Source organism: Macaca mulatta, chromosome 1 (assembly GCF_049350105.2).
Source record: "Macaca mulatta isolate MMU2019108-1 chromosome 1, T2T-MMU8v2.0, whole genome shotgun sequence".
Taxonomy (NCBI): Eukaryota; Metazoa; Chordata; class Mammalia; order Primates; family Cercopithecidae; genus Macaca; species Macaca mulatta.
The window spans coordinates 54,806,440-54,832,312 of record NC_133406.1 but is presented as its reverse complement, the minus strand read 5'-3'; the positions used below and the strand labels follow the sequence as shown (position 1 = coordinate 54,832,312).

General features: G+C 36.7%; 1 protein-coding gene across 1 annotated transcript in view; it reads left to right on the top strand.

Annotated features, from left to right (window-relative positions):
• Positions 1–16,030: 16,030 nt before the first annotated feature.
• Positions 16,031–25,873, top strand: part of ZBTB41 (zinc finger and BTB domain containing 41) — a 48,584-nt gene continuing 38,741 nt past the window's right edge. The window contains exons 1-3 of the mRNA XM_028851730.2: positions 16,031–16,101; positions 16,734–17,970; positions 25,305–25,512. Of these exons, the coding sequence (XP_028707563.1) occupies positions 16,851–17,970; positions 25,305–25,512 (1,328 nt within the window). The 5' untranslated portion in view covers positions 16,031–16,101; positions 16,734–16,850. The remainder of the gene's footprint in view (positions 16,102–16,733; positions 17,971–25,304; positions 25,513–25,873) is intronic.

Genomic DNA, 25,873 nt, shown 5'->3' with positions numbered 1-25,873 from the left:
TATCAAATTTTGTTTATCCATTCATCAGTTGATGGACATTTGCATTGTTTCCAATTTGAGGCTGCTATAAATAATACAGCTATCACTTATGTACAAATTTTTGTGTGAACATGTGCTTTCAATTCTCTTAGGCATACACATAGGAGTAAAATTTCTGGGTCACATGTTTAATATCGAGGAACTGACAATCTGTTTTCCAAAATAGGTGCATCATTTTATATTCTCACCAACAACAATTTTTAAATTACAGCCATCTTAATAGGTATGAAATGGTACTTTATTGTGACTTTGGTTTGTATTTCCATCCATAAGTACTAATGATATTGAGTATCTGTTCACGTGTTTATTGGCATTCATACATCTTTGGAAAAATATTTCAATTCGATGTACACTTTAAAAATTGGGTTGTTTTTTATTGTTGATTTGTAAGAGTTCTTTATATATTCTAGAAACTAGATTCTTATCAGATTTATGATTTTCAAATATTTTCTCCCATTCTGTGGGTTGTCTTTTCACTTTCTTGAGAATGTTCTTTCTTTATGGGACTTTTATAAGATGAAGGGCTTGAATGTCACTTTATAACCATGCTTTCTTCAGTTGGTCTTTCTCTGAAGATGACAGAGTAAATGTTTCTCACAAATCACAAGGAACTGTCCTCATTCCTGACCTATGGCAGCTGACACTCATGTAAGTCTTTCAAAGGAGCCTGTAGGCCCTCTTCAGTTTTGACGTCATTGCAGTACACTATTATTCTCTTAACTACTATGATATTTGAGTACTAGTTTCTAAAATTTCCATTGCCCTAATTTAAATAAATAATCTAGCTCTATATTCTTTTGAATCATAATTAATTTTTAGTGAAGGTAAATATCACACCAGGATTTATAATAATTTTGGTTCCTCCAGTGAAAAACTTGTATCTTTACACTAACTTAAGGGTAAAAGAGTAGCTCAATATTAGCAAGATGCAGTATTATAGTATACTTCTGGCTTCTCACTAATGTCTAATTGACAACTTCCAACTAGTTTACTTATTCAAAACTATTTACTGGCTTATTATCAGGATCTATACATTTTACTAGTTGTTAAGGATACAGCCATAAATAGAATTAATATGGCTTCTGTCCTCATAGATATTTTAGTTCCATAGGTGAGTAGGCAAGCAACCATGTAATATGGGAGCTATAGTGTTCTGAGAGTAAATAAAAGAGGGACATTAGCCTGCATTTGAATGCACAGCAAACTTCTTCAAGGAGAAAATGCCTAATCTGAAACTACTTGAATAGATGAATGGGACTATACCAACATGGGGGTAAAGTGGTAACATACTGGAGAAAGAATATTCTAAGGAAAGGAAACTACATTCAGAAGACCAGATAGGGGGCAAAAGAGCATGCTGTTAAGTTTAAGAAATTTAAAGATGTTCCAACTCTTGGTTGATATGATTAAGTAAAAACTGACAAACAATTTAAGGATATTTAAATCAAAATAGATGCTCCCATTGCAAAGAAAAATGCAGATATATGTTCCAGTAGATTAAACTGAGACCCAGTTACATTCTTTATCGACATATGTCATTGATATAAATGATGTATGACTGGATTAATGGGAAAAGTACTGAGTTGCAATAACCTCTGGGGTCCTTTCAGCTTTTATTCAGAAAGGAGGTTTAATTGACTCACAGTTCTGCATGGCTGGGAAGGCCTCAGGAAACTTATGATCATGGTGGAAGGGAAGCAAACACGTTCTTCTTCACATGATGGCAGGAGAAAGAAGTGCTGGGTAAAAGGGGGAAAAGTCCCTTTTAAAATCATCAGATATCATGAGAACTCATTCACAATCAAGAAAACAGCACGGAGGTAACTACCTTGCTGATTAAATTACCTCCCACCGGGCACAGTGGCTCATGCCTGTAATCCTAGCACTTTGGGAGGCCAAGGCAGGTGACCACTTGAGGTTGGGGCTTTGAGACCAGCCTGACCAACATGGAGAAACCCTGTCTCTTTATACAAAATTAGCCACGCATGGTGGCACATGCCTGTAATCCCAGCTACTCAGGAGGCTGAGGCAGGAAGATTGCTTGAACCCGGGAGGCAGAGGTTGTGGTGAGCCAAGATCACGCCATTGCACTCCAGCCTGGGCAACAAGAGTGAAACTGCGTCTCAAAAAAACAAACAAACAAAAAATTATCTCCTGCTGGGTCCTTCCCATGACACTTGGGGATTACGGGAACTACAATTCAAGATGAGATTTTGGTAGGCACACAGCCAAACTATACACTATACCAATGGCCATTATTATGCTGATGTACATTCTTTCTGTACCTAATTTGTTGAGAGTTTTTATCATTGAAGAATGTTGAGTTTTGTCAAATATTTTTTCTGCCTCTATTGAAATGATCATGTTTTTTCCTTCATTCTGTTAATGTATCACTTTTATGGTTAGTCATTCTTGCATCCCAGGAATAAATATCACTTGATCAAGGCTTGTGATCCTTTTAATATGTTTTTGAATTCAATTTGCCAGTCTTTTTGTTTTGTTGTTAGGATTTTTGTATCTATGTTCATCAGGGACATTAGCCTGTAACTTTTTTTTTTTCCTACTGTATCCTGCCTGGTCTGGCTTTGGTATCAGGGTAATGCTGGGCTCATGAAAAGAGTTCCGAGGTATTCCTTTCTCTTCGAGTTTTTGGAAGAGCTTGAGAAGGATTAGTAGTAATCGTTCTTTAAATATTGGTAGTATTTACTAGTGAAAGTTCTGGTCCTGGACTTTTCTTTGTTGTGAGGTTTTTCATTACTAATTCAATTCTTTACTTGTTTTTTATTTTAGTTCAGATCAGACTTTTTATATGATTCAGCTTTGATTGGTTGTATGCTTATAGAAGTTTATCCATTTCTTCTAAGCTATCCAATTTATCAGTGTATAGTTGTTCACAGTATAGTCATCCCTCAGGATCCACAGGGGATTGGTTCCAGGACCACCCATGGATACCAAAATCCACACATACTCAATTCCCGGAGTAGGCCCATGAACTTGTGAATATTAAAATTTGGTCCTTCATATAAGAAGGTTTTGCATCCCATGAATACTCTTATTTTCCATTCATGTTTGGTTTCAGATGCTGAACTCATGCATATGGAGGTCAGACTATATTTATTGAAAAAAAAATCCACATGTAAGTGGACTCCTGCAGTTCAAAGTCATGTTGTTTAAGGGTCAACTGTAGTCTCTTGCAATCTTTTGTTTTTCTGTGGTGTCAAATGTAACGTTTCCTGTTTCATTTCTGGTTTTGAGTCTTCTCTATTGTTTTCTTAGTCTAGCTAAAGGTTTGCCAACTTTGTTTTTTCTCCCTTGCGGAAAAAAAAAAAAAAAAAAAAAAAAAGCACACAACTTTTAGTTTCATTGCTTTTTTTCTAGCATCTATTTCATTTATTTTGGTTCTTATCTTTATCATCTTCTTCCTTCTGCTAGCCCAAACTAACTTTAGGCTTAGCTTGTTCTTTCTTTTCTACTTCTTTGAGGTGGAAAGTTATGTTGTTTGAGCGTTTTCTTTTTTCTTAATGTAGGTGTTTATAAGTTTCACTCTTAGAACTGCTTTTGCTATATTCTGTAAGTTTTGGTGTGTTGTGTTTCCATTTTAGTTTGTATCAATATATTTTTTAATTTCCCTTTTGACTTTTCTTTTTTGAACCATTGGTTGTTCAGGAGTGTGTTGCTTAATCTCCATATGTTTGTAAATTTTTCAATATTCTCCCTGTTATTGATTTCTACCTTCATACCATTTCAGTTGGAAAAAATACTTGGTATAACATCAAGCTTTTCAAATTTTAGAAGATTTGTTTGTGGCCAAATGTATGATCTATCCAAAAAATGTTTTAAAAAAGAGCTTCAGTCTTGTGGTTGGTGACTGAATTCTGGTATACTTTTACTCAAGGCTAGGGCTTTCCAAGTCACATGGGATTTTTATTAGGACACTTTCTTTTTTGAGGTCCTTATAATTTTAATTTTTATGTTTTTGTCTCACAAGTCTAGGGATCTGCTCTGCTCGTCTTATCAGCCTTTCAGCAGCTGCTTTCCAAGCAGTAACTATTTTTAGGGAGAAGCTCCCCCAAATACCAGGATATCTTTTTGTGACTCACTCTTCTTGCAGATCATGTCAACACAATTCTTTACACATAGACTTTGTAGTTCTTCTGTGCATTCAGGACAGAAGTTCTTGTTTAAAAACATTTTGTTGTATCCATTCTCAGCAGGAGAGTTGGGTTGAATCACTTAATACACTATTACTTATATTGGAACTTCTCCATGCAAATTTTAAAATTTTTTGTATTGTTGATTTAACATTTTTTTGCCTTAATTACTTGTGAATTAAGATTTGTGGGAAATGCTATTTCCCATTTTACTGTTATTTAGAAGTCTGCTTGCATTTTGGTATAGTACTTACATATTTTCAATTTTTACACTGAAACCTTTGATCCATTTGGAATTTCTCTAGATCTGCTGAGAAGTTTATATGAAACTTTTATTTGTGATGTTCACCTCTTTATCCACTCTCATTTTCAGGATTGTCTATCTTTTTGCCGTGGACTTGAAATTTTATCTTTTTATATAGTAAATTTGCCTGCAAATTTGCATCCATTTCTGAATTTTCTATTGTTTTGTTTCATTGTGTGTCTTTGTTCATGTGTCTGGGTGACACTCTTTTTTAATGGCTTTTTTTAGGCTTATACAGTACTCTGTGTACACTTAAAGTGTATAATTTCATCAGTTATGACATATGTACACCCTCATGAAACCATCACTATAATCAAAGTAACGAACAAAAGTTTTCTTGTGCCCTTTTGTAATTTATCACTCTTCCCCTACCCTTGTCCCCCAGTTGTCTCCACACAACAAACTGATTGGCTTTCTGCTATTACAACTTGCAGTTTTTAGAGTTTTGATCAGATAGAAGAGTCCTTTTGTATTTTACTCAACAAGTTATTTTGTGACTCACCTATGTTGTTGCTTTTATCATCAATTTGCTCTATTATTTGTGTAGAAGTAATATTTTATTATACAAATATACAAATTATTTATCAATTTATCTGTTTTTGGACATTTGGGTTGTTTCCAATGTTTGGTTATTACAAGTAAATCTGTCATGATCTTTTGTGTATATAAGACTGTACAGATATACACTTTCATTTCTCTTCAGTAAGGATGGAATGGTTAGTTTGTATGTATGTGCAAGTTTAATGTTTTTGGAAATTGCTCAACTGTTTTTCCAAGTGCTATACCAGTTTCCATTCCCACCGGAAGTGTATGAGATTTTCAGTTTATCTATGTCCTCATAAACACTTGATACTGTTTGTCTTTATACCTTCAGTTATTCTAATGAATGTATAGTGGTATCTCATTGTGGTTTTAATTTGCATTTTCCTTAAAATGCAAATTAAAGATAAAAAAGATCTTTCCCTGTGCTCATCTTCTTTCATGAAGTATATATTTTGTCCATTTTATATTTGTATATATGTTTTGTCTCACTGATTAGTTAAGAGTTCTTTTTATATTCTAGATGTAAGTTCTTTGCCAGATATATGCTTGCCAAATGTATTTTACCAATGTGTGGCTTGCTTTTTTATTTTCTTAACATTGTCTTTTGAAAAGAAAAAAAGTTTAATATTGATGAATTTCAATTTATTGATGTCTTTAAATCTACAGATTAATTTGATAACAATTAACATATTCATAATATTGATTTTTCCAATCTATGAATATGGCATACTATTGTCTGAAATGACCAGCAAATTTTATGAGTTGAAACTTAATCCGCTTTGTGGTGGCATTAAGAGGCAGGGTCTTTTGGGAAGTGATTCTCATGAGAGGTCCACCTTATAAAAGGACCAGAGGTAACTAGTTTAGCTCTTCTGCCTTCTGCCACATGAGCACACAGTGTTCATCTCTTCTGCCATGTGAAGAAACAGCAAGAAAGCCCTCACCAGACACTGAATGCTGGCCCCTTGATCTTGGACTTCCCAGACTTCAGAACTGTGAGGAATAAATTTCTATTGTATGTAAGTTGCCCATTCTGTGGTGTTTTGTTACAGTGGCACAGGAAGCACATTTCTTCAATTATTAAATCTTCTTAATTTCTCTGAAGTCTGTTTTAGAGGTGGTGGTTAGGAAATAATGGCTGTTGATATGCCAGATCCAACCTGTGGTTTATTTGGTGTGGTTCACAAAACAAGAATAATTTTTACAGTTTTAGTGCGTTGTTAGAATGCAGAAGAAAGTGGGATAAACACTAAAATATTTCATAGTTGCTACTTATAAAAAAGTTTTCCAGCTTCTGTCATAGAGAAATGTGTATAAATGTTGAACATAATTCATCAGATTCATTTCCAGGTATTCTACATTTCTGATGCTACTGAAAAACATCTGTTTATGACTAACCTTATTTAAAATGTAATATTTCTGGTACAAAGTATTTGCTCAATATATATTCTATTGAATAAATGAAGAAAAACATTTTCATCTTTAGAAATAAACTTGTGAAACAGCTTGTTAAAGATGTTAAGGCCAAGACAGATCAGCAAAAGAAAGACACTGGAAAGAGATTCTAGAGTGTGTAGCTCCCCTTTCTTTCTTGGCCTTCTGCAGACTATACTCTCTCCTATGGGCTCTTGTCTCACCTGTTACTTTCTCTGACAAAAACTTCTGGCATCTTAGAGACATGGATGTTGGTGCTACATGAATGAAGAAATCCTATGACATTGTTTTCAAGTTTTATTATCTGAATTTTCATTGCTGTTGTATTAGTCATGGTTTTCCAGAGAAGCAGAAGCAATAGGCTAGATAGGCAGACTGATTGTTTGATTGACTGGAAGGAATTGGCGCACATGATTGTGGAGGTTGGCCAGTCTGAAATCCCTGGGACAGGTCCACAGATGGGAAATCCTCGTAAGAGTTGATGTTCCAGTCTTGAGACTGAATTCCACAGGACAGCAAGCTGAAAACCCACGTAGGGTTTCTACCTTGAACTCCTGGAGAGAATTTCTTTTTCTTCATGAAAACTGTGTTGCTCTTAAGGCCTTCAACTGATTGAATGAGGTCTACCACTTTATGGAGGGTAATTTTTTTTTACTCAAAGTCTACTTAACTGCCTGTTAATCACATACGAAACACCCCTCCACAGCAACATCCTCAGGATGTTTGACCCCATAATTGGGTACCACAGCCTAGCCAAGTTGACAAAATGAACTATCACAGTAGTTATAGGTAAATACTATTTTATTTTTACTTCAGTGTTATATCCTGCAACTTCATTAACTAATAATTTCTCCATATGGAAAAAAAAATGGTGAATAGGGGGCAGGACTAACTTACAGCTCCCACTTGGATGGACAGAGCAGTGTGTGGAGGCTCACATAGTGAACTTTTGCTCCAAGAACTACCATAGGAACATGCCAGGAAAGCTGAGAGAATCCACAGACCCTTTGAAGGAAGCAGATAGCTGCCCCGGGAGACAGTGGAAAAACTGAATCCCCAAAGTGTGAATGTGTAAAAGCGGGATCATCTGCCTCCAAATACATACCCCCACTGGGGAACCTGAAGGTCCAGATCACAGGAGAAGGATTTGGACTTACATGGAGCTGAGACAAATTTAGAGAGCTGAGCGAAATACGGGAGTAGAAGACGTAGCCCTATGCACACTCTTGGTCCCCAGGGAAGCCATTTCTGATTTTGTCTCACAGGGGTTTTTTGGAAAGGGCTGCCAGGGGAACTGGGAAAAGACCACAGGAGAGGCTAGGTGTTGTGGTTCACACCTGTAATCCCAGCACTTTGGGAGGCTGGGGCAGGCAGATAACCTGAGGTAAGGAGTTCAAGACCAGCCTGGCAAACATGGGGAAACCCTGTCCCTACTAAAAATACAAAAAATTAGCCAGGCATTGTGGCACTTGCCCGTAGTCCCAGCTACTCAGGAGGCTGAAGCAGGAGAACTGCTTGAGCCTGGGAGGTGGAAGATGCAGTGAGCCAAGATCGCCACCACTGCACTCCAGTCTGGGCGACAGAGCAAGACTCTGTCTCAAAAAAACCAAACTAAACCAAACCAAAACAAAAACAGCAAAAGAAAGAAACTTCCAGCTGAACAATTTTGATTGAATGCAAAGTTTCTAGACAGAACTTGGGAGAGGGAGCAAATCGGGAGTGCAGACACAGCACAGAAGCTGAGGCATGTGGGGAAGCATGAAACCTGAAAGCTCTGCTTGCTTTCTCAGTTGGGAGGCTGGTAGCCTAGGGCAAGTTCTCAGCCCTGCTCACATGCCGTCTGGAAATAATCTCGGTGCTGTTAGTGGGGCATGGTGGGAGTGAGACTGGCCTTTTGGGTTGTGTGGGAGCCAGGTGAGGTCTGTAAGTGCCGGCTTTCCCCACTTTCTTGGTGACCCACATGCAGCAAAGGCAGCCATAATCCTCCTGGGAACGTAACTCCATTGGTGTGAGAACCACACCCCCATCCCTACAGCAGCCACAGCAAACCCTGCCCAATGAGAGTCTGAGTTCAGACACACCTAACCCTGTACCCACCTGATAGTCTTTCTCTACCTGCCCTGGTAGCCAAAGACAAAGGACATAGTTCCTGGGGAACTCTATGGCCCCGCCTAATGCCTGAGTCTAGGGCAAGTTTGTATCCTTCCTACACAACCGGAGGTGATGTGGTCTTGAAAGCATTATCTCCTGGCTAGAGGCCAACCAACAGAAAACCAGCACATTTAACAAAAATACAACCAGGTACCCTCACAGAATCCACTGCACTCCCCTACTACCTATACCAGAGCAGGTGCTGGTATCCACAGCTGGGAAACCTGAAGAGAGTTCACATCACAGGACTCTGTGCAGACGCTTCTGGAGCCTGGTAGCTCCACTGGGTGGCTACATCCAGAAGAAAAATAAAAATCATTGCAGTCTGGCTCTCAGGAAACCACAAACCTAGGGGAAGGGGGAGAGCACCACATTAAGGGAGCAATCCATGGGATGGAGGAATCTGAACAGCAGCCCTTGAGCCCCAGATCTTCTCTCTAATGTAGTCTACCCAAAAGAGAAGTAACCAGAAAAACAATTCTGGTAATATGACTAAACAAGGTTCTTTAACAACACAAAAAGATTACACTAGCTCAACATCAATGGATCCAAACCAAGAAGAAAACTCTGAATTGCCAGAAAAAGAATTCAGAAAGTTGATTATTAAGTAATCAAGGAGGTACCAGAGAAAGGTGAAGTCCAGCTTAGTGCAATATAAAAAAAGACACAAGATGTCAAGGGAAAAACCTTCAGTGAAATAGATAGCATAAATAAAAAAAAAATCACAACTTCTGGAAATGAAGGACATACTTAGAGGAATGCAAAATACAATGGAAAGTCTCAGCAATAGAATTGCACAGGTAAAAGAAAGAAATTCAGAGCTCAAAGACAAGGCTTTTGAATTAACTCAATCCAACCAAGACAAAGAAAAAATAATTTAAAAAAAGAACATAGGCCTCCAAGAAGTTTGGGATTATGTTAAATGACCAAACCTAGGAATAACTGGTGTTCCTAAGGAAGAAGAGAAATCTAAAAGTTTGGAAAATACATTTAAGAGACTAATTGAAAAAAAATTTCCCCAGTCTTGCTAGAGACAGAGACATCCAAATACAAGAAGCTCAAAGAACACCTGGGAAATTTATTGCAAAATGATCATCACCTAGGCACACAGTCATAAGGTTATCTAAAGTCAAGATGAAGGAAGGAATCTTAACAGCCATGAGGCAAAAGTATCAGGTAACCCACGAAGGAAAACCTATTAGAATAACAGCAGATTTCTCAGCAGAAACCCTACAAGCTAGAAGGGATTGGGGCCCTATCTTTACCCTCCTTAAACAAAATAATCAGCCAAGAATTCTGTATCCTGCAAAACTAAGCTTCAAAACTGAAGGAAAGATACAGTCTTTTTTTAGGCAAACAAATGCTGAAAGAATTCACCACTACCAAGCACTACAAGAACTGCTAAAAAGAGCTCTAAATCTTGGAACAAATCCTCAAAATACACCAAAATAAAACCTCCTTAAAGCATAAATCTCACAGTACCTATAAAATAAAAACACAATGAAAAAACAAAAGCAAGGTATTCAGGCAACAAATAGCACAATGAATAGAATAGTGCCTCACATCTCAATAGTAATGTTGAATGTAAACGGTCAAAATGCTCCACTTAAAAATATAGAATGACAGAATGGATAAAAATTCATCAACCAAGTATCTGCTGTCTCCAAGAGACTCAACATATAACGAAGGGGTGGAAAAGGATATTCCATGCAAATGGACACCAAAAGCAAGGAGGAATAGCTACTCTTATATCAGACAAAACAAACTGTAAAGCAACAGCAGTTAAAAAAGACAAAGAGGGAAATTATATAATGATAAAAGGCCTTGTCCAACAGGAAAATATCACAGTCCTAAATATATATACACCTAATACTGGAGCTCCTACATTTACAAAACAATTACTACTAGACCTAAGAAATGAGACAGATGGCAACACAGTAATATTGGGGGACTTCAATACTCCACTGACAGTACTAGACAGGTTATCAAGACAGAAATTATGGATTTAAACTATACTTTAGAACAAATCAACTTAAAAGGTATTTACAGAACATTCTACCCGACAACTACAGAATATATCATCGGCACATGGAACATTCTCCAAGACAGACCATATGATAGGCCACAAAATGAGTCTCAATAAATTTAAGAAAACTGAAATTATAACAAGTGCTCTTTCAGATCATAGTGGAATAAAATTAGAAATCAGCTCCAAAAGGAACCCTCAAAACTTTGGAAACTAAATAACCTGCTCCTGAATGATCATTAGGTCAACAATAAAATCAAGATGGAAATTTAAAAATTCTCTGAACTGAACAATAATAGTGACACAACCTATCAAAACCTCTGGGATACAGCAAAAGCAGTGCTAAGAATAAAGTTCATAGCCTTAAATGCCTACGTCAAAGAGTCTGAAAGAGCACAAATAGACAATCTAAGGTCACACCTCAAGGAACTAAAGAAACAAGAACAAACCAAACCTACACCCAGCAGAAGAAAAGAAATAACAAAGATCAGAGCAGAGCTAAATGATATTGAAACCAAAAAAAATACAAAAGATAAACAAAACAAAAAGCTGATTCTTTGAAAAGATAAATAAAATCGATAGACCACTACTGAGGAGATTAAACAAGAAAAGGGAGAAAATCAAATTAAGCACAATTAGAAATGAAATGAGAGATATTACAACTGATACCACAGAAATACAAAAGATTAGTAAAGGCTACTGGGTACATCTTTACGTGCATAAACTAGAAAACCTAGAGGAGATGGATAAATTCCTGGAAATGCACAACCCTCAGTTTAAACCAGGAAGAGTTAGAAACTCTGAAGGGACCAATAACAAGCAGTGACATTGAAATGGTAATTAAAAAATTGCCTACCAAAACAAAACAAAAAGTCCAGGACCAGATGGATTTGCAGCTGGATTCTATCAGACATTGAATGAGAAATTGGTACCAATCCTATTAACACTATTCCACAAGACAGAGAAAGAGGGAATCCTCCCTAAATAATTCTATGAAGCCAGTATCACCCTAATACCAAAACCAGGAAAGGATATAACAAAAAAAGAACACTACAGATCAATATCCCTGATGAAAACAGATGCAAAAATCCTCTACAACAGCATATGGAAAAGATAATCCACCATGATCCAATGGGTTTCATACCAGGGATGCACGGATGGTTTAACATTCACAAGTCAATAAATGTGATACACCATGTAAATAGAATTAGAAACAAAAGTCACATGATCATCTTAATAGACACAGAAAACGCATTTTACAAAATCCAGCATCCCTTTGTGGTTAAAACTTTCAGCTAAATCGGCAGAGAAGGGACATACCTTAACAAAATAAAAGTCATCTATGACAAATTCACAGCCAACATTATACTGAATGGGGAAAAGTTGAAAGCATTCCCCCTGAGAACTGGAACAAAAAAATGATGCCCACTCTCACTATTTCTATTCAACACAGTACTGGAAGTCCGAGCCAGAGCAATCAGATGAGAAAAAATAAAGGGCATCCAAATCAGTGAAGAAGTCAAACTGTTGCTGTTTGCTGATATGATATGATATGATACCTGGAAAACCCTACCCATTCCTCCAAAAAGCTCTTAGAATTGATAAATGAATTAAGCAAAGTTTTAGGATATAAAATTAATGTACACAAATCAGTAACTTTGCTATACACCAACAGCATCCAAGCTGAGAATCAAATCAATAACTCAACCACCTTTACAATAGCTGCAAAAAAATAAAATAAAATTCTTAGGAATATACCAAGGAGGTGATCCTTATCTCTAACCTTATAAAAAAATCAACCCAACATGGATCAAAGACTTAAATCTAAGATGTGAAATCATAAAAAGTCTAGAAGATAACATTGGAAAAACCCTTACAGACATTGGCTTGGGCAAAGACTTCATGACCAAGAACCCAAAAGCAAATGCAACAAAAACAAAATAAATAGATGGGGCTTAATTAAATTAAAAGTCTCTGCACAGCAAAAGAAACAATCAGCAGAGTATACAGACAACCCACAGAGTGGGGAAAACCTTCGAAATGTCTACAGGAACTCAAACAAATCAGTAAGAAAAAATTCCATCAAAAAGTGGGCTAAAGACATGAATGGATAATCCTCAAAAGAAGATATACAAATGGCCAACAAACATATGAAAAAAAAGCTCAACATCACTAATGATCAGGGAAATACAAATCAAAACCACAATGTGATACCACCTTAATCCTGCAAGAATGGCTATAATCAAAAAATAAAAAATAGATGTTGGCGGGGACATGGTGAAAAGGGAACACTTTTACACTACTGGTGGGAATGTAAACTAGTACAACCACTGTGGAAAACAGTGTGGAGATTCTCTAAAGAACTACCAGTTAATCCAGCAATCCCACTCCTGAGTATCTACCCAGAGGAAAAGAAGTCATTATATGAAAAATACATTTGCATACGCAGGCTTGTAGCAGCACAATTCGCAACTGCAAAAATATGGAACCAGCCTGAATGCCCATCAATCAACGAGTGGATAAAGAAATTGTGGTATACATATATATTATGGACTACTACTCAGCCATAAAAAGGGACGAAATAATGACATTTGCAGCAAGCTGGATTGGAGACTATTATTCTAACTGAAGTAACTCAGGAATGGAAAATCGAGTGTATGTTCTCACTCATAAGTGGGAGCTAAACAATGAGGATGCAAAGGCATAAGAATAATACAATGGATTCTGGGAATTCAGGGAAAGGGTGGGAGGGTGGTGATGGATAAACGGCTACACATTGGGTATAGTGTACACTGCTTGAATGATGGGTGCACCAAAATCTCAGAAATCACCACTAAAGAACTCTTTCATGTAACCAAACACCACCTGTTCCCCCAAACCTATTGAAATTAAAAAGTCAAAAATAATCCATGGGATTTAAAACAATTTTTCTAAATATCTAAATATGTCACCAACATACTTAAAGCAAATAATGATAATTTTAATCTTCCTTTCCAAAACATACATTATATTTCTTACTTATGCTTATTTCTCTAGGTAAGGCCTCTATTAAAATATCAAGTAGGCCAGGCACCGTGGCTCACACCTGTAATCCCAGCTCTTTGGGAGGCCGAGGTGGGTGGATCACCTGAGGTCAGGAGTTCGAGACTTGCCTGGCCAAAACAGTGAAATCCCATCTCTACTAAAAATACAAAAATTAGCCTGGTGTGGTGGCATGCACCTGTAGTCACAGCTACTCAGGAGGCTGAAGCAGGAGAATTGCTTAAACCTGGGAGGCAGAGGTTGCAGTGAGCCAAGATAGCACCATTACACTCCAGCCTGGGTGACAGAGCGAGACTCTGTCTCAAAAAAGAAAAAAAAAACTCAAGTAATGATAGAAGGCATACTTGGCTTATTCTCAAATTCCATGGAAGTTTTCAATGTTTCATTGTGTGATATTTGCTCCATTTAAAAATTTTTCAGTAGCTTCTATTTATATTGACATTTTCTCTTCCTTGAGATTTAAAAAAAATTATGTGTTAAATTTATCAAATACTTTTCTGCATCTATTGAGATGATCAATGCTTTTTCACCTTTTATTCTGTTAATATGAAGAATTACACGTTTATTTTTAAGTGCTAAGTAAATCTTCCATTCCTTTATTAAATCCAGTTTAGTTCAGTTGTATCTCTCTCTCTCACACACACACATACACACACACCACAAACACATCATTTGTAGGTCTACGATTTTTGAACCTAATTTATGAGTTTGACCTGTAATGTTCATTTCCTGCAATGTATTTTCAAGTTTGGGTATAATCATTATGCTTGTCTCATAAAATGAAATGTGACCTGCCCCTGCCACCCATTTTAAATTTTTTGAAGAGTGGGGTAAAACTGGCAATACCAAATCTTTCCAAAAGTTTCTAAACCTTTTACATATCCCAATACCCAAATTTCTGTTCTATTGGTTCTCTTTATTGTATATTTCACTATTTCATTATTTGCTCTTATCATAATTTTTTTCTACTTCTTTGCATTTATACTGTTCTATCTTGGATCAGCCCTTCTGTTTTAATAAAAAACTTACACATTTCCATCAATGTTCTAAGTACTAAGATGATGACAGCTTTCACTTCTAAATTATTCTTTTAATCTGCTTAGTTATTTTTGATAATTTTTTCATTTTCCTTTATTTCTTTAAATATACTTTCTGATAATTGCCATATCTGCAGACTACCATTCTTTCTCTATCTTGGTTTTACATTTTACTCTCTTTTCAGTGTGGCTAGTTTTTGCGTAATGAGTCTCACAGGTGATATGAATCTTTGTGCAAATCCATGTGAATGTGAGTTTTTGCTAGGAATTTTCATGAAAGGCTTAAAAATTTTATTTTTTCAATTCCCAAGAAAACCGGAGACGGGCAAGTTTCTTCAAAGCTTCCTCCTGTCTGCCGGTGGGGAGTCCACCTCTGCAGTTCTTCCATCGAGTGAGGCCCTTCTAGATGTCAGGCTATATGTGTATGGGAGGGACGAAAATATGGATGGGTAGGGGAAAAAAATTAGGCCAGCCATCCTATTTTGTCTCAGCCTTCATCTTACATTCCTTATGCTTGTAAAATCACACGCTCTAGGCCCTTGGTCTTCATAATACGGTCCTCAGACCATGATATCAGCACCTCCTGGGACTCTCAGAAATCCAAAATCTCAGGCACTAGTTCCAAAAGTTGTCCTTGTGGATTTTTCTTTTCTTTTTGTTTCGGCTTCCTTTCCTGTCCTATCAGCTTTACGCTTATATATACGTTTTCTATTTTTTTTTTTTCTGTGTACAATGATAAGTATAAATTTTTTTCTCTTAGTAATCGCGTTTAGATTTAGCCGTTTAAATCAGAAAAATAACGAAACGAGATCAGCATCGCTGGGTTCTTTCGTACACCCCAGTAGGTCAGCTGGGACTGGCTTCCGGCAGTTGCTGTTTGGTCGATTACAAACTATTAAATACACCAGTGAGGATGAAATCCTTCCGTGCTACGGCACCTCCGCAAACTACTTCTAAACTCTGCGCCAATCCTCCCCTCTCCCATCGCCCTCCCTCAGCAAAGCCTCACGCTTTCTTTCGGAGTAGGCCACCGAGCCACTGCGAAAACCCGGAGTAACGGATTCGGGGTGCAGCTAAGGTCTCCAAGGGAGCACGGGGAACTTACAGAGCATGCGTAAAGCGCGGTGCGCGCACATGCGCACTCGTTCGCGCAGGGCCGCGCGCCGGTCTCTCAGGAGGGCTTGGAGGCTGCGCGAGCAGTTGACGTGTTCGGTGGCTGCTGAGGCGGCGGAGCTCTGGGAGGGGAAGGAGCGGAGGGGAGGGGAGGGGGTGGTGAGGTGGGGGGCTGAACCCGGAAGTGGGTAGGCGCAGGAGCGAGCGCGCCCAGAGTGGAGCTCAGCTGCTGGGAGCCAGCGGGGGAGCCTTGGGTTCCCGGTAATGGATCTGTGGGGCGTTTTCCCAGGGAAACTGGGTGGGAAGGGTAGCGGGATCGCCGACTACAAGCGCATTCTCCGCCTCGCCAGGGCCTGGGAAAGCTCTTCTGCTTCCTTTAGTCGTCTCTCTGGTTGACCCCACTTCTTCTCTGCGCCCCTCCTGGGGCCGTCTCTCACCGGGTGGTTTTGGCCGAGGGACGCTCTCTATTCCTGAAGAGCTGTGCCTTGCCCGCCCGAGGAAAGCATGTTAATGGAGAGACTCGGATCTCGCGGCCGCCACGGCCTTATTGTCACCATCCCAGCACCCCTAAACCACGACTACAGCCTCCTCAACCCGCACAGTAAACGATCTTGGAAGATCTCTCCCATTTCTGCCAGGGTATTTTCACTCTGTTCGTGAATCAGGCCTGGAAGGTGTGCCTGGGTTCCTTTAAAATTATTCTTTTGTTGGCTGCCTTTTCTAAACCCGGCCCTCCTTGTTCTCCGCCCCAAAATCTTTGCCACGAATGAGTGTAAGCTGTGATTTTATCATCATTTAGTTATAATTAGAAGGAATTCGTTGATGATTGCCGTTGGCTGATCTAGCATTGCTTTGCCATGGAGTTATTTTACGTGGTTCTCACTCTTTTGCAGACCATGAAACCCTTGGGCACGCCCCTTCAGAAGCTGTTATCCAAGACAATCTAGTTTTCCTTTATAAATCACTTAAGACACTTATGAAGTTTCTTGTTCTGAAATTGCTGCACTGCAATGAAGAAGAGGAGAAAGGTTACTTCAAATCTTGAGAAGATCCATCTAGGCTATCATAAAGATTCTTCAGAAGGAAATGTTGCAGTGGAGTGTGACCAAGTGACCTATACTCATTCTGCAGAAAGACCAACTCCTGAAGCTCTTCACTGTTATCAGGAACTTCCTCCCTCTCCAGATCAGAGAAAGCTTTTGAGTTCTTTGCAGTATAATAAGAATTTGCTAAAATATTTAAATGATGATAGGCAGAAGCAACCATCTTTTTGTGATTTGCTTATCATAGTGGAAGGAAAAGAATTTAGTGCACATAAAGTAGTCGTTGCTGTTGGCAGTAGTTATTTTCATGCGTGTTTGAGCAAAAATCCAAGCACTGATGTTGTCACCCTGGATCACGTAACACATTCAGTTTTTCAGCATTTGCTTGAATTTCTTTACACATCAGAATTTTTTGTGTACAAATATGAAATACCTCTTGTTTTAGAGGCTGCAAAATTTTTGGACATTATCGATGCAGTGAAGTTGTTAAATAACGAAAATGTTGCCTCTTTTCATTCAGAGCTAGCTGAAAAGTCATCACCAGAAGAAACACTAAATGAATTAACTGGAAGACTATCAAATAATCATCAGTGCAAATTCTGTAGTAGACATTTTTGTTATAAAAAGTCTTTAGAGAATCATCTGGCTAAAACCCATAGGTCTCTTTTATTAGGGAAAAAACATGGGTTAAAAATGCTGGAGAGAAGTTTCTCCACAAGAAGATCAAAAAGGAATCGAAAGTGCCCTGTTAAGTTTGATGACACCAGCGATGATGAACAGGAAAGTGGCGATGGGTCAGACAATTTGAATCAAGAAAATTTTGATAAGGAAAAGTCAGATAGAAATGATTCTGAGGATCCTGGAAGTGAATATAATGCTGAAGAAGATGAGTTAGAGGAGGAGATGTCAGATGAATACTCTGACATTGAAGAACAAAGTGAAAAGGATCATAATGATGCAGAAGAAGAACCTGAGGCTGGTGATTCTGTAGGGAATATTCATGAGGGGTTAACTCCAGTGGTCATTCAGAACAGCAACAAAAAAATATTGCAGTGTCCTAAATGTGATAAAACATTTGACCGGATAGGTAAGAAAAGAAAACTTGTTTTCTATCTCTAATCAAAAAGATCGCTTATAAAAAGACTGCTTATGTAGGGAGAATACTTTGGTTTTCAATAGTGTTTATCCTGTTACTTTAAATTTGTTGTGATTCAGGAATTAATTTAAGTATTTATATTAGCCTTTACTTTTCTTCATGTCCCAGTGACACATCATTAGATCATGTCATTTGATATGAAAGACTCCAGAGTGTCAATAATTATCATGTAGAGCTTTGATTTATATGCCAGTTTAATTCCAGTGATAGGTACTATTTTTAAGTCATTAAAGAAAAGTAGATTATATTACATTTAGTAATTTGTATATTCTTTTCCCCTTGCATGGTAATATATGAGTTATAAATGTCACTTTTCCAGTATCTAGCACTATTTAATAGAAAGGGGATGTTTTAGATTAAACTATGGTGAAGGATAAAATTGAAATGAATGTAATTTAATACTGTAGATAAAGACTTTGGGAAGTATCCTAGTTAGTAGCACTCTGGTTATATTATACATGTGACCTTAGCCAAAAGGCCAAGAAGCTTTGGTTGTTATAATAATGAATAAATCAATTTTTCTTCTATTGGAAAAGAATTTGTAAATGTAGTCTATCATTTTAAGTTTTATGTCAGTATATATTTAATTTCAAGTTGTCTAATATTTGCTAGGTAAGGTAATTCTTGGAAGTGTCTTATGTGAACTGTTCTAATATGAACTTTTCAGTTGCAACAATTAAGCTTCCAGGTAAATTGAAGTTATGAAATCGTGAAATATATTCTACCACATATAATGATAAAAACATTAGTGCAATCTGACCTGGTAAAATTACTTACCCGGTTTAATATATCCCCATATGTCTTACAGTGTTACCTTACTTATGTTACTGATATAGGTGGAAATTGGTTTTATAAGAAATTGGTGATCATTTGCTGTAAAAATATGTTGCATTATATGCTGAGATAACAGTGGTATCTACTTTTTGCTTTTTATAATGTTTTTTGGGATAATTTTCTCTCCAAATCATAACACTTTGGATAATCTAATTTAATAATTATTAATATTTTAACTGAGCCTGTGTGCAAACGAATAAAAAAACTTCTTCAATAACAATTCCAAGAGCATATGTATACAAGTAAATTGTTAAAGTTAGACTGGATAAAATGCTGTTGTAGAGCTGTAAACAAATACTGTGAAGATGTGTATAGAGGTGAGAACAGCTTTTTGGGTTGAAGTATCTGAGAACATTTCATCTTTCCAATAGACTTCTTAGACTTTGTACTCTTAGTGCACGCTTCCTGTATTCTGCCTTAATTGTCTTAATTTGACTTGGAGATGAGTGAATAGGGATGAGTTCGCAAATGGTATTGTAGGTGGAACACAAATATCTCAAACCGTCCCATTCACTAGTCCTGTGACATGCTGTATAAAAGAAGGGTTCTGTGTTCAAGTAAGATTGGGAACTATATAATTCACAATCTATTAACTGCCCGATTCTCTAGTAAAGAAACCTGTTGATTTTGCTTAACCCAGTATTTCCTTAAATCGTTTTACCACAAGATATTTTGGAGGTACTTCTTTGAGCATCCTAGGAAACTACAGTTTTCTGCACAATTTGGGAAAACACTGCTCAAGATTGAGGTGCTAATTTACTAAGAGGAGGACATTTCGCTCCTCCCTCCCTCCCTTCCTCCCTCCCTCCCTCCCTCCCTTCTGTCCCTTTCCCTTTCCCCTTCCTTTTTTTCCAAGTTCAGCCCAGATAATTGTGGGAGTCAATAGGTCACATTGTAGGTTTATTTCCGACTGATCTTTCTGAATGTATTTGACATTATGCCACTCTTTTACCCATTCCTCTCTTTTGTTTAGCCCTGCTGCTTGCTTTTCACCAGTAGTTTCTCATTTCTATTACCTTAGTATATCTATATCTATCTATATCTTATTCATACATTGCTAGTTAAAAAGCATGAGTTACAGTGATATGAGACTGCTTGGGTGTTTTGGAATCGTGTTCTTGGGTGAGATACTTAACCTGTCTGTGTTTTTGTTTCCTCATAAGTAAAGTGAGATGATGCTAATGTGATGCTAATAGTACCTTCTCATGAGGTAGGAAAAGGTTATTATGAGGATTAAATGGGGTAATTCTTGGGAATCACTTAAAATATTGCACAAAATATAGGTGTTCTAACATATTTATTATCTCTAAGCTGCCAAACATTATTAAACAAATATGAAATGATATACTCTCTGTCATCAAGAATCTTAGAGTTTAATGGGTACATGAAAAAAACACAATCATGTTACAATAAAGATAATTTTATCAGGATAATTACAGAAGACTAAGGAAATCAGGAGAAGTGTCTCAGAGCAGATAGTATTTGAGCTAAGACTCAAAGAATAGGTAACAGTTTACAAGACAGAAGGACCAGCATGTGTAAAGGCATTGAGGTATGTTGTATTGCTCAAGTGTGAGTGGTTTCAAGGTGGTCAGGTGTTATTTTCATAGTGAAAATAACAGGAGATGAAGGTGGGCAAGAAAGTGGTGGTCAGATTTTGTATGTCTTGTATACTCTACAAAGGCATATACTTTGGACAACATAACTTAACTAGACTGGACTTTATCCAGTAGGTGATAGGGACCGTTGAAAAGAATTTTAGAAAGGAAACCATGGCGTATAAGAATTTTAGAAAGATCATGGTGGCTTCAGTGTGGAGAAGAAAATTGGAAAAAGGGATGAAAAAAGAGCCAGGGAGATAAGAAGGAGCATATAACAAAGGACCAGAATGATAATATAGCTTAGACTTGGAAGATGAGTGGCATTGGGAGTGGGGTATAGAATGAGAGTAAAGCAGAGAGTTATAATACATTGAATGTAAACTAAGTGGACCAGTGATGGGTAGAATGAAAAGAGTATTTAGCAGAAGATCCATGTGTCTTAAGTGTCCTCTCTTACCATCTTTATTATTAGAAGTACAGTTTATTTAAAAAATAACACAGGAGTTCGAGTGCCACCGTCATTATTCTCATACCATCCACATTCCTTTTGTAGAATTTTTAAATGCCACCCCAATTTTGGGTTATTTATCTGTCTTAGATTGTGAGCCTGGGAGTTACGTATCTTACTCTTGGCTAGTATTCTTTGTAACATCTCAGGTCATTTCAAGTAAATTTTTAGTAAGCAGCTGTTTATTTGAACTAAGTTGAAAAGTTGGTATCTGACTTGACTTTGGGCTTACAGCCAATTAGCATTCTTTAAGCTTCTAACTTGGCTTTTTTGGGGTTGGTTTATGAGAGATGCATAAGCTTTGAGACCTTCTGCTGGAACCATTAGTTCCACAATATGTAATCTACTAATTTGATTCCATTACTTTACATCTTTTATCCTTTCTGCCAGTTATATTTTTCCGTAGGTTACCGGCTGTCTTCTCAGCAAATTATCATGCAAATAAGAATCCTTTGATCTTTCCCCTTACACCAAAAATGTAATGGATAAACAGGCAAAAGCAGGGAGATGACAGATGGGGTGAGAGAGAAAATTTGGATAATTCATCTTTTTTATTGTTTCCACAGAGAACTAAAATCTTTCCTTAGATTAAATTCACAATCTCTTCTAGAGGTAGAACATGTTTTATACCTTTAAAAAAAAAAATGTGACTAGTGCATCCTGCAGATATTCCGCTTAGTTCTTAATAGAAAAGGGTTATAACAATGGCACAACTCTCTAAGGCTAAGTATTTTAATTACATATTCTTTAGAGTAACTCATATGACTATTTCAAGGTACATTTTAAGATGTAGCAATATCAGATATATAATAAACTCATCTGGTGATATTTCTCTTTGTAAAAACTGCATACAAAATCTAACATTGGTAATATGACCCATGTGGGAATAAATTCTGTATAAGGTCAAATTTGTTCATGTGAAAATATCTTTAATTTATGACTCCTGATTTGAGACATGATTCATATTGGGATTCAGTTCAGAAAAATGCTGTGGACAAAATTTCTTATGTTATAAAATGTTATGTATTTTCTGTTCACGATCAGGAATGCTTGGGTGTAGTTTAATATTCTATGAAGGAATACTGTTTTTTAAATTGAAACTTTGATAAGTTTGAAGTGAACATTTTGATTTATACATTATTATTGAATGCCCCACTCCGTAAACGTAGAGAAACAGTTGTAGATGTTTACTGTTTGTGCTAAGGGGTGCCCTCCCCACTGGCAAAAAAAAAAAAAAAACCTACCAAATGATTTAAACATGAAAATCAAAGATTAGCATATATTTTCCCATTAGTCTCTAGAGATCTACCTAGCTCTTTTGGGTCCAGCATTCCCTCAAAAGTTCTCTCGCCTGTTCTTGTTCAGAAATTCAAATCCATGGCAATAACAGGCCATGCAAAGCCTATGTGCATAAAATTTGAATTAATAACTAAAAGATTATTTTACTTATTCAAATTTCTGTATTATCATTGGTCTGCTTGATTTTGCTCAATTTATTTAAAATGGTTTTTAAAAAAATCATGAGGTTTATCTAATTTTGGCTATTTCAGTTTATATTCACAAACTTTCTTCTTCTTCTTTTTTTTTTTTCCTTGCTTAAACCTTTATCTCTCCTGGTATGTAGGGAAATGGAAACTTAATAGTCAAAGTGGTTTTAATTTTTAATTCCACTGCCATTTCAATGACTTCGTATTTAGCTATAAGTAACTTAATTTTTATTTGCATGCGTAGAAGAAATTCTCGATTTTCAATAGAGGGAAAATGCTGCTAATTGTTAATTTAACATCTTTTCAGCAAAGGCATTTTCATAGCAAGTAAATGATTTGTTGAAAAATTTTTCATACTTTAAGATTTTTATTATGCTGCTACTTTGGTAAGACATAAAAATGAGGGCCGGGTGCAGTGGCTCATGCCTGTAATCCCAGCACTTTGGGAGGCCGAAGTGGGCGGATCACCTGATGTCAGGAGTTCGAGACCAGTCTGACCAATATGATGAAACCCCATCTCTACTAAAAATACAAAAAATCAGCTGGGTGTGATGGCATGTGCCTCTAATCCCTGCTGCTCAGGAGGCTGAGACAGGAGAATCGCTTGAAGCCAGGAGGCGGAGGTTGCAGTGAGCTGAGATCGCGTCAGTGCACTCCAGCCTGGACAACAAGAGCAAAACTCTGTCTCCAAAAAAAAAAAAAAAAGAAATAAAAATGAGAAGATTTAAGCAGTAGGAGGTTGATAAGTTGTCTCTCAATTTTGAGAATCAGTGCTAAACCTGCGCAGTCAATCCCCAGTTAAAAATGGACCTGTTCCAAAAATCACCAAGTTTAGTTATTAAAAAATCAGACTGTATACTTTTGTTTATAGTTTTTTAAATATCAGTATGATTATTTACATAATTTAAAAGGTGAGTTAAAACTGAAATATGAAAACCTTCACAATAAAGGAATACTTAAAAAAAAATCCATAAAGTGACCTCTGTCTTTTCTCAGTATTTGATCTGATTCCTTGAACACAGCAGGGGAGGTGGTGGTGGTAGGATGTGTATATGCATGTGTAAATGGTTGGGTATACTCTAGCAGTAGCAGAGAGGGAACAGAGATACTAAGCAATTTTAGCAGTGGCAAGGGAAAAGAGCCAAGTGTATACAACGTTATCAGAGCTGAAACCCCTGTTTGATTTGTTATAACAGATATTCATTCATAAATCGGATGCATCCATATTTATATTTGAGGTATACCTACATGTCCATATTATGACTAGTAACCTGTATGATAATAATGATAACAGTTAATATTTATTAGTGTTTACCGTGTGCTGGGAATTTTTTTTTTTTGACTTGGGGTTTTGCCAGGCTGGCCAGGCTGGTCTCAAATTTATGACCTCAAGTGTTCGCCCACCTTGACTTCCCCAAGTGCTGAGATTACAGGCATAAGCCACCATGCCTGGCTCTGCCAGGATGTTTTAAGTGCTGTGTGTATTTGTTAACGTATTTACTTCTCACAACCCCATGAAGTGTTACTAACTCAAGAGAGGTTAAATTATTAGCTTGATTTAAATCACGTAGCTAATTTAGGAGATGCCTAAATATTGACTGAGTTTTCTGACTATATGCATATCAGGTATGCATATACCATTACTGTGCTCTACATCTAAATACCTAATTTTTCATTATACTTCTGTTTTCTTTGCTTGTGATTAACACCCTTCCCCTTACCTTAAGGAAAATACCTTGGTTTCCTTTCCTCAGTTTTTTTTATTGTGATAAGTGCAATATAACTAATTTTTAGATAATATAATATTGCTTGCTTAATAAAATCAGTTGTATATAGATATATTTACAAAATTAGTGAATTTATTTTATTTTATTAGGTAGGCACATAATTATGATTATACCTTTTCCTCAGTGGCCTTGGAATATTTTGGATTTTTCATAATTTTCATGTTATACATAGGATATATCCTTTTTAAAGTACATGACCGAAATGCTATACTTTCACATTAGTTTTCATCTGAAGAAAAATTTATTTATACATTTATTTTTCAGGAGAGAGCAAAGCTAAGTTTTTAATTAAGAATTACCTTTCATGTTGATTTTTTTTTCCTATGTTTATTGCCTTTTGCTTGGAAATATATTTCGAAATTTCTAATTCAAATGACCAGATGTGCACATTCACAGTACACAGATTACCCAGTAATAATAATAGACAACAGTAATTGATAACTTACGTGTTTGATACTGTTGTAAGTGTGTTATGTGTATGAATTTGTTTATTATTACAGCAGTTCTATTAGGTAAATTCTGTTATTATCTCAGTTTTTCAGATGAGGAAGATTTGAGGCATATAGAGGTTACTTGTCCAAGGTCACATAACCCTCTATTTAGAGAGCCAGTATCCATATCCAGGTGTGTGGACCCACAGAGATACTGAAAATATGAACATAATAAATCTTAAATGATGAATTGATCTTTTGCTAAAAGTTAATTTTAAATTTTAAAATACATTTAAAAATGTAAAGTTCAGAGAATTTGCCAACAGTTTTCAGAAAATGTATCAAACCTCTTAATTTTTAAAGTGTGTGATCATGAATAACTTTTTTTTAATGACTCAAGTTTTTGAGGAAAAGTATACTTTGAACAGTAAGCTCAAAATAGTAAGTCATTAGGTTTATCAGAGGTAGAGATTTAGGTAAACTTTTTTCTAGTTTTGTGTGTGGATTTAGGTGCGTACATTAAGTTTGCTAAACCATGAGATTTTATTCCACTGTCAAATTCCAATCACAGTATAGCAAATGTACTAAATTTAATTTTAATTTTTCTTTTTTTATAGGAAAATATGAGAGCCACACCCGTGTTCACACAGGTGAGAAGCCCTTTGAGTGTGATATTTGTCACCAACGCTATTCGACAAAGTCTAACCTAACTGTTCACAGAAAGAAGCACAGTAATGAAACAGAATTTCATAAGAAGGAGCACAAGTGCCCTTATTGTAATAAACTTCATGCAAGCAAGAAGACTTTAGCCAAGCATGTTAAGAGGCAAGTATTATCTTGCTTCCATAATATACTTTATTGTGCCTTTTAATTTAAATATGTAGAAAGCTAAAAACATCTATAAAGTGCTTATCTCCAATTCTTCCATCGGACATTCATTGAGATACAGCATTTTGATTATCCTGTTTTCTTTCTTGGGTTTTGGCAAGTATGTCTTCAGAATATGTGGTTTTTATACTCATAAATTTCTTTCTCTTTTTTTTTTTTTTTGAGGTAGGGTTTCACTTGTCGCCCAGGCTGGAATGCAGTGGTACAATCGCAGCTCATTGCAACCTCTACCTCCTGGGTTCAATCAGTCCTCCCATTTCAGCCTCCTGAGTAGCTGGAACTACAGGCACGCACCATG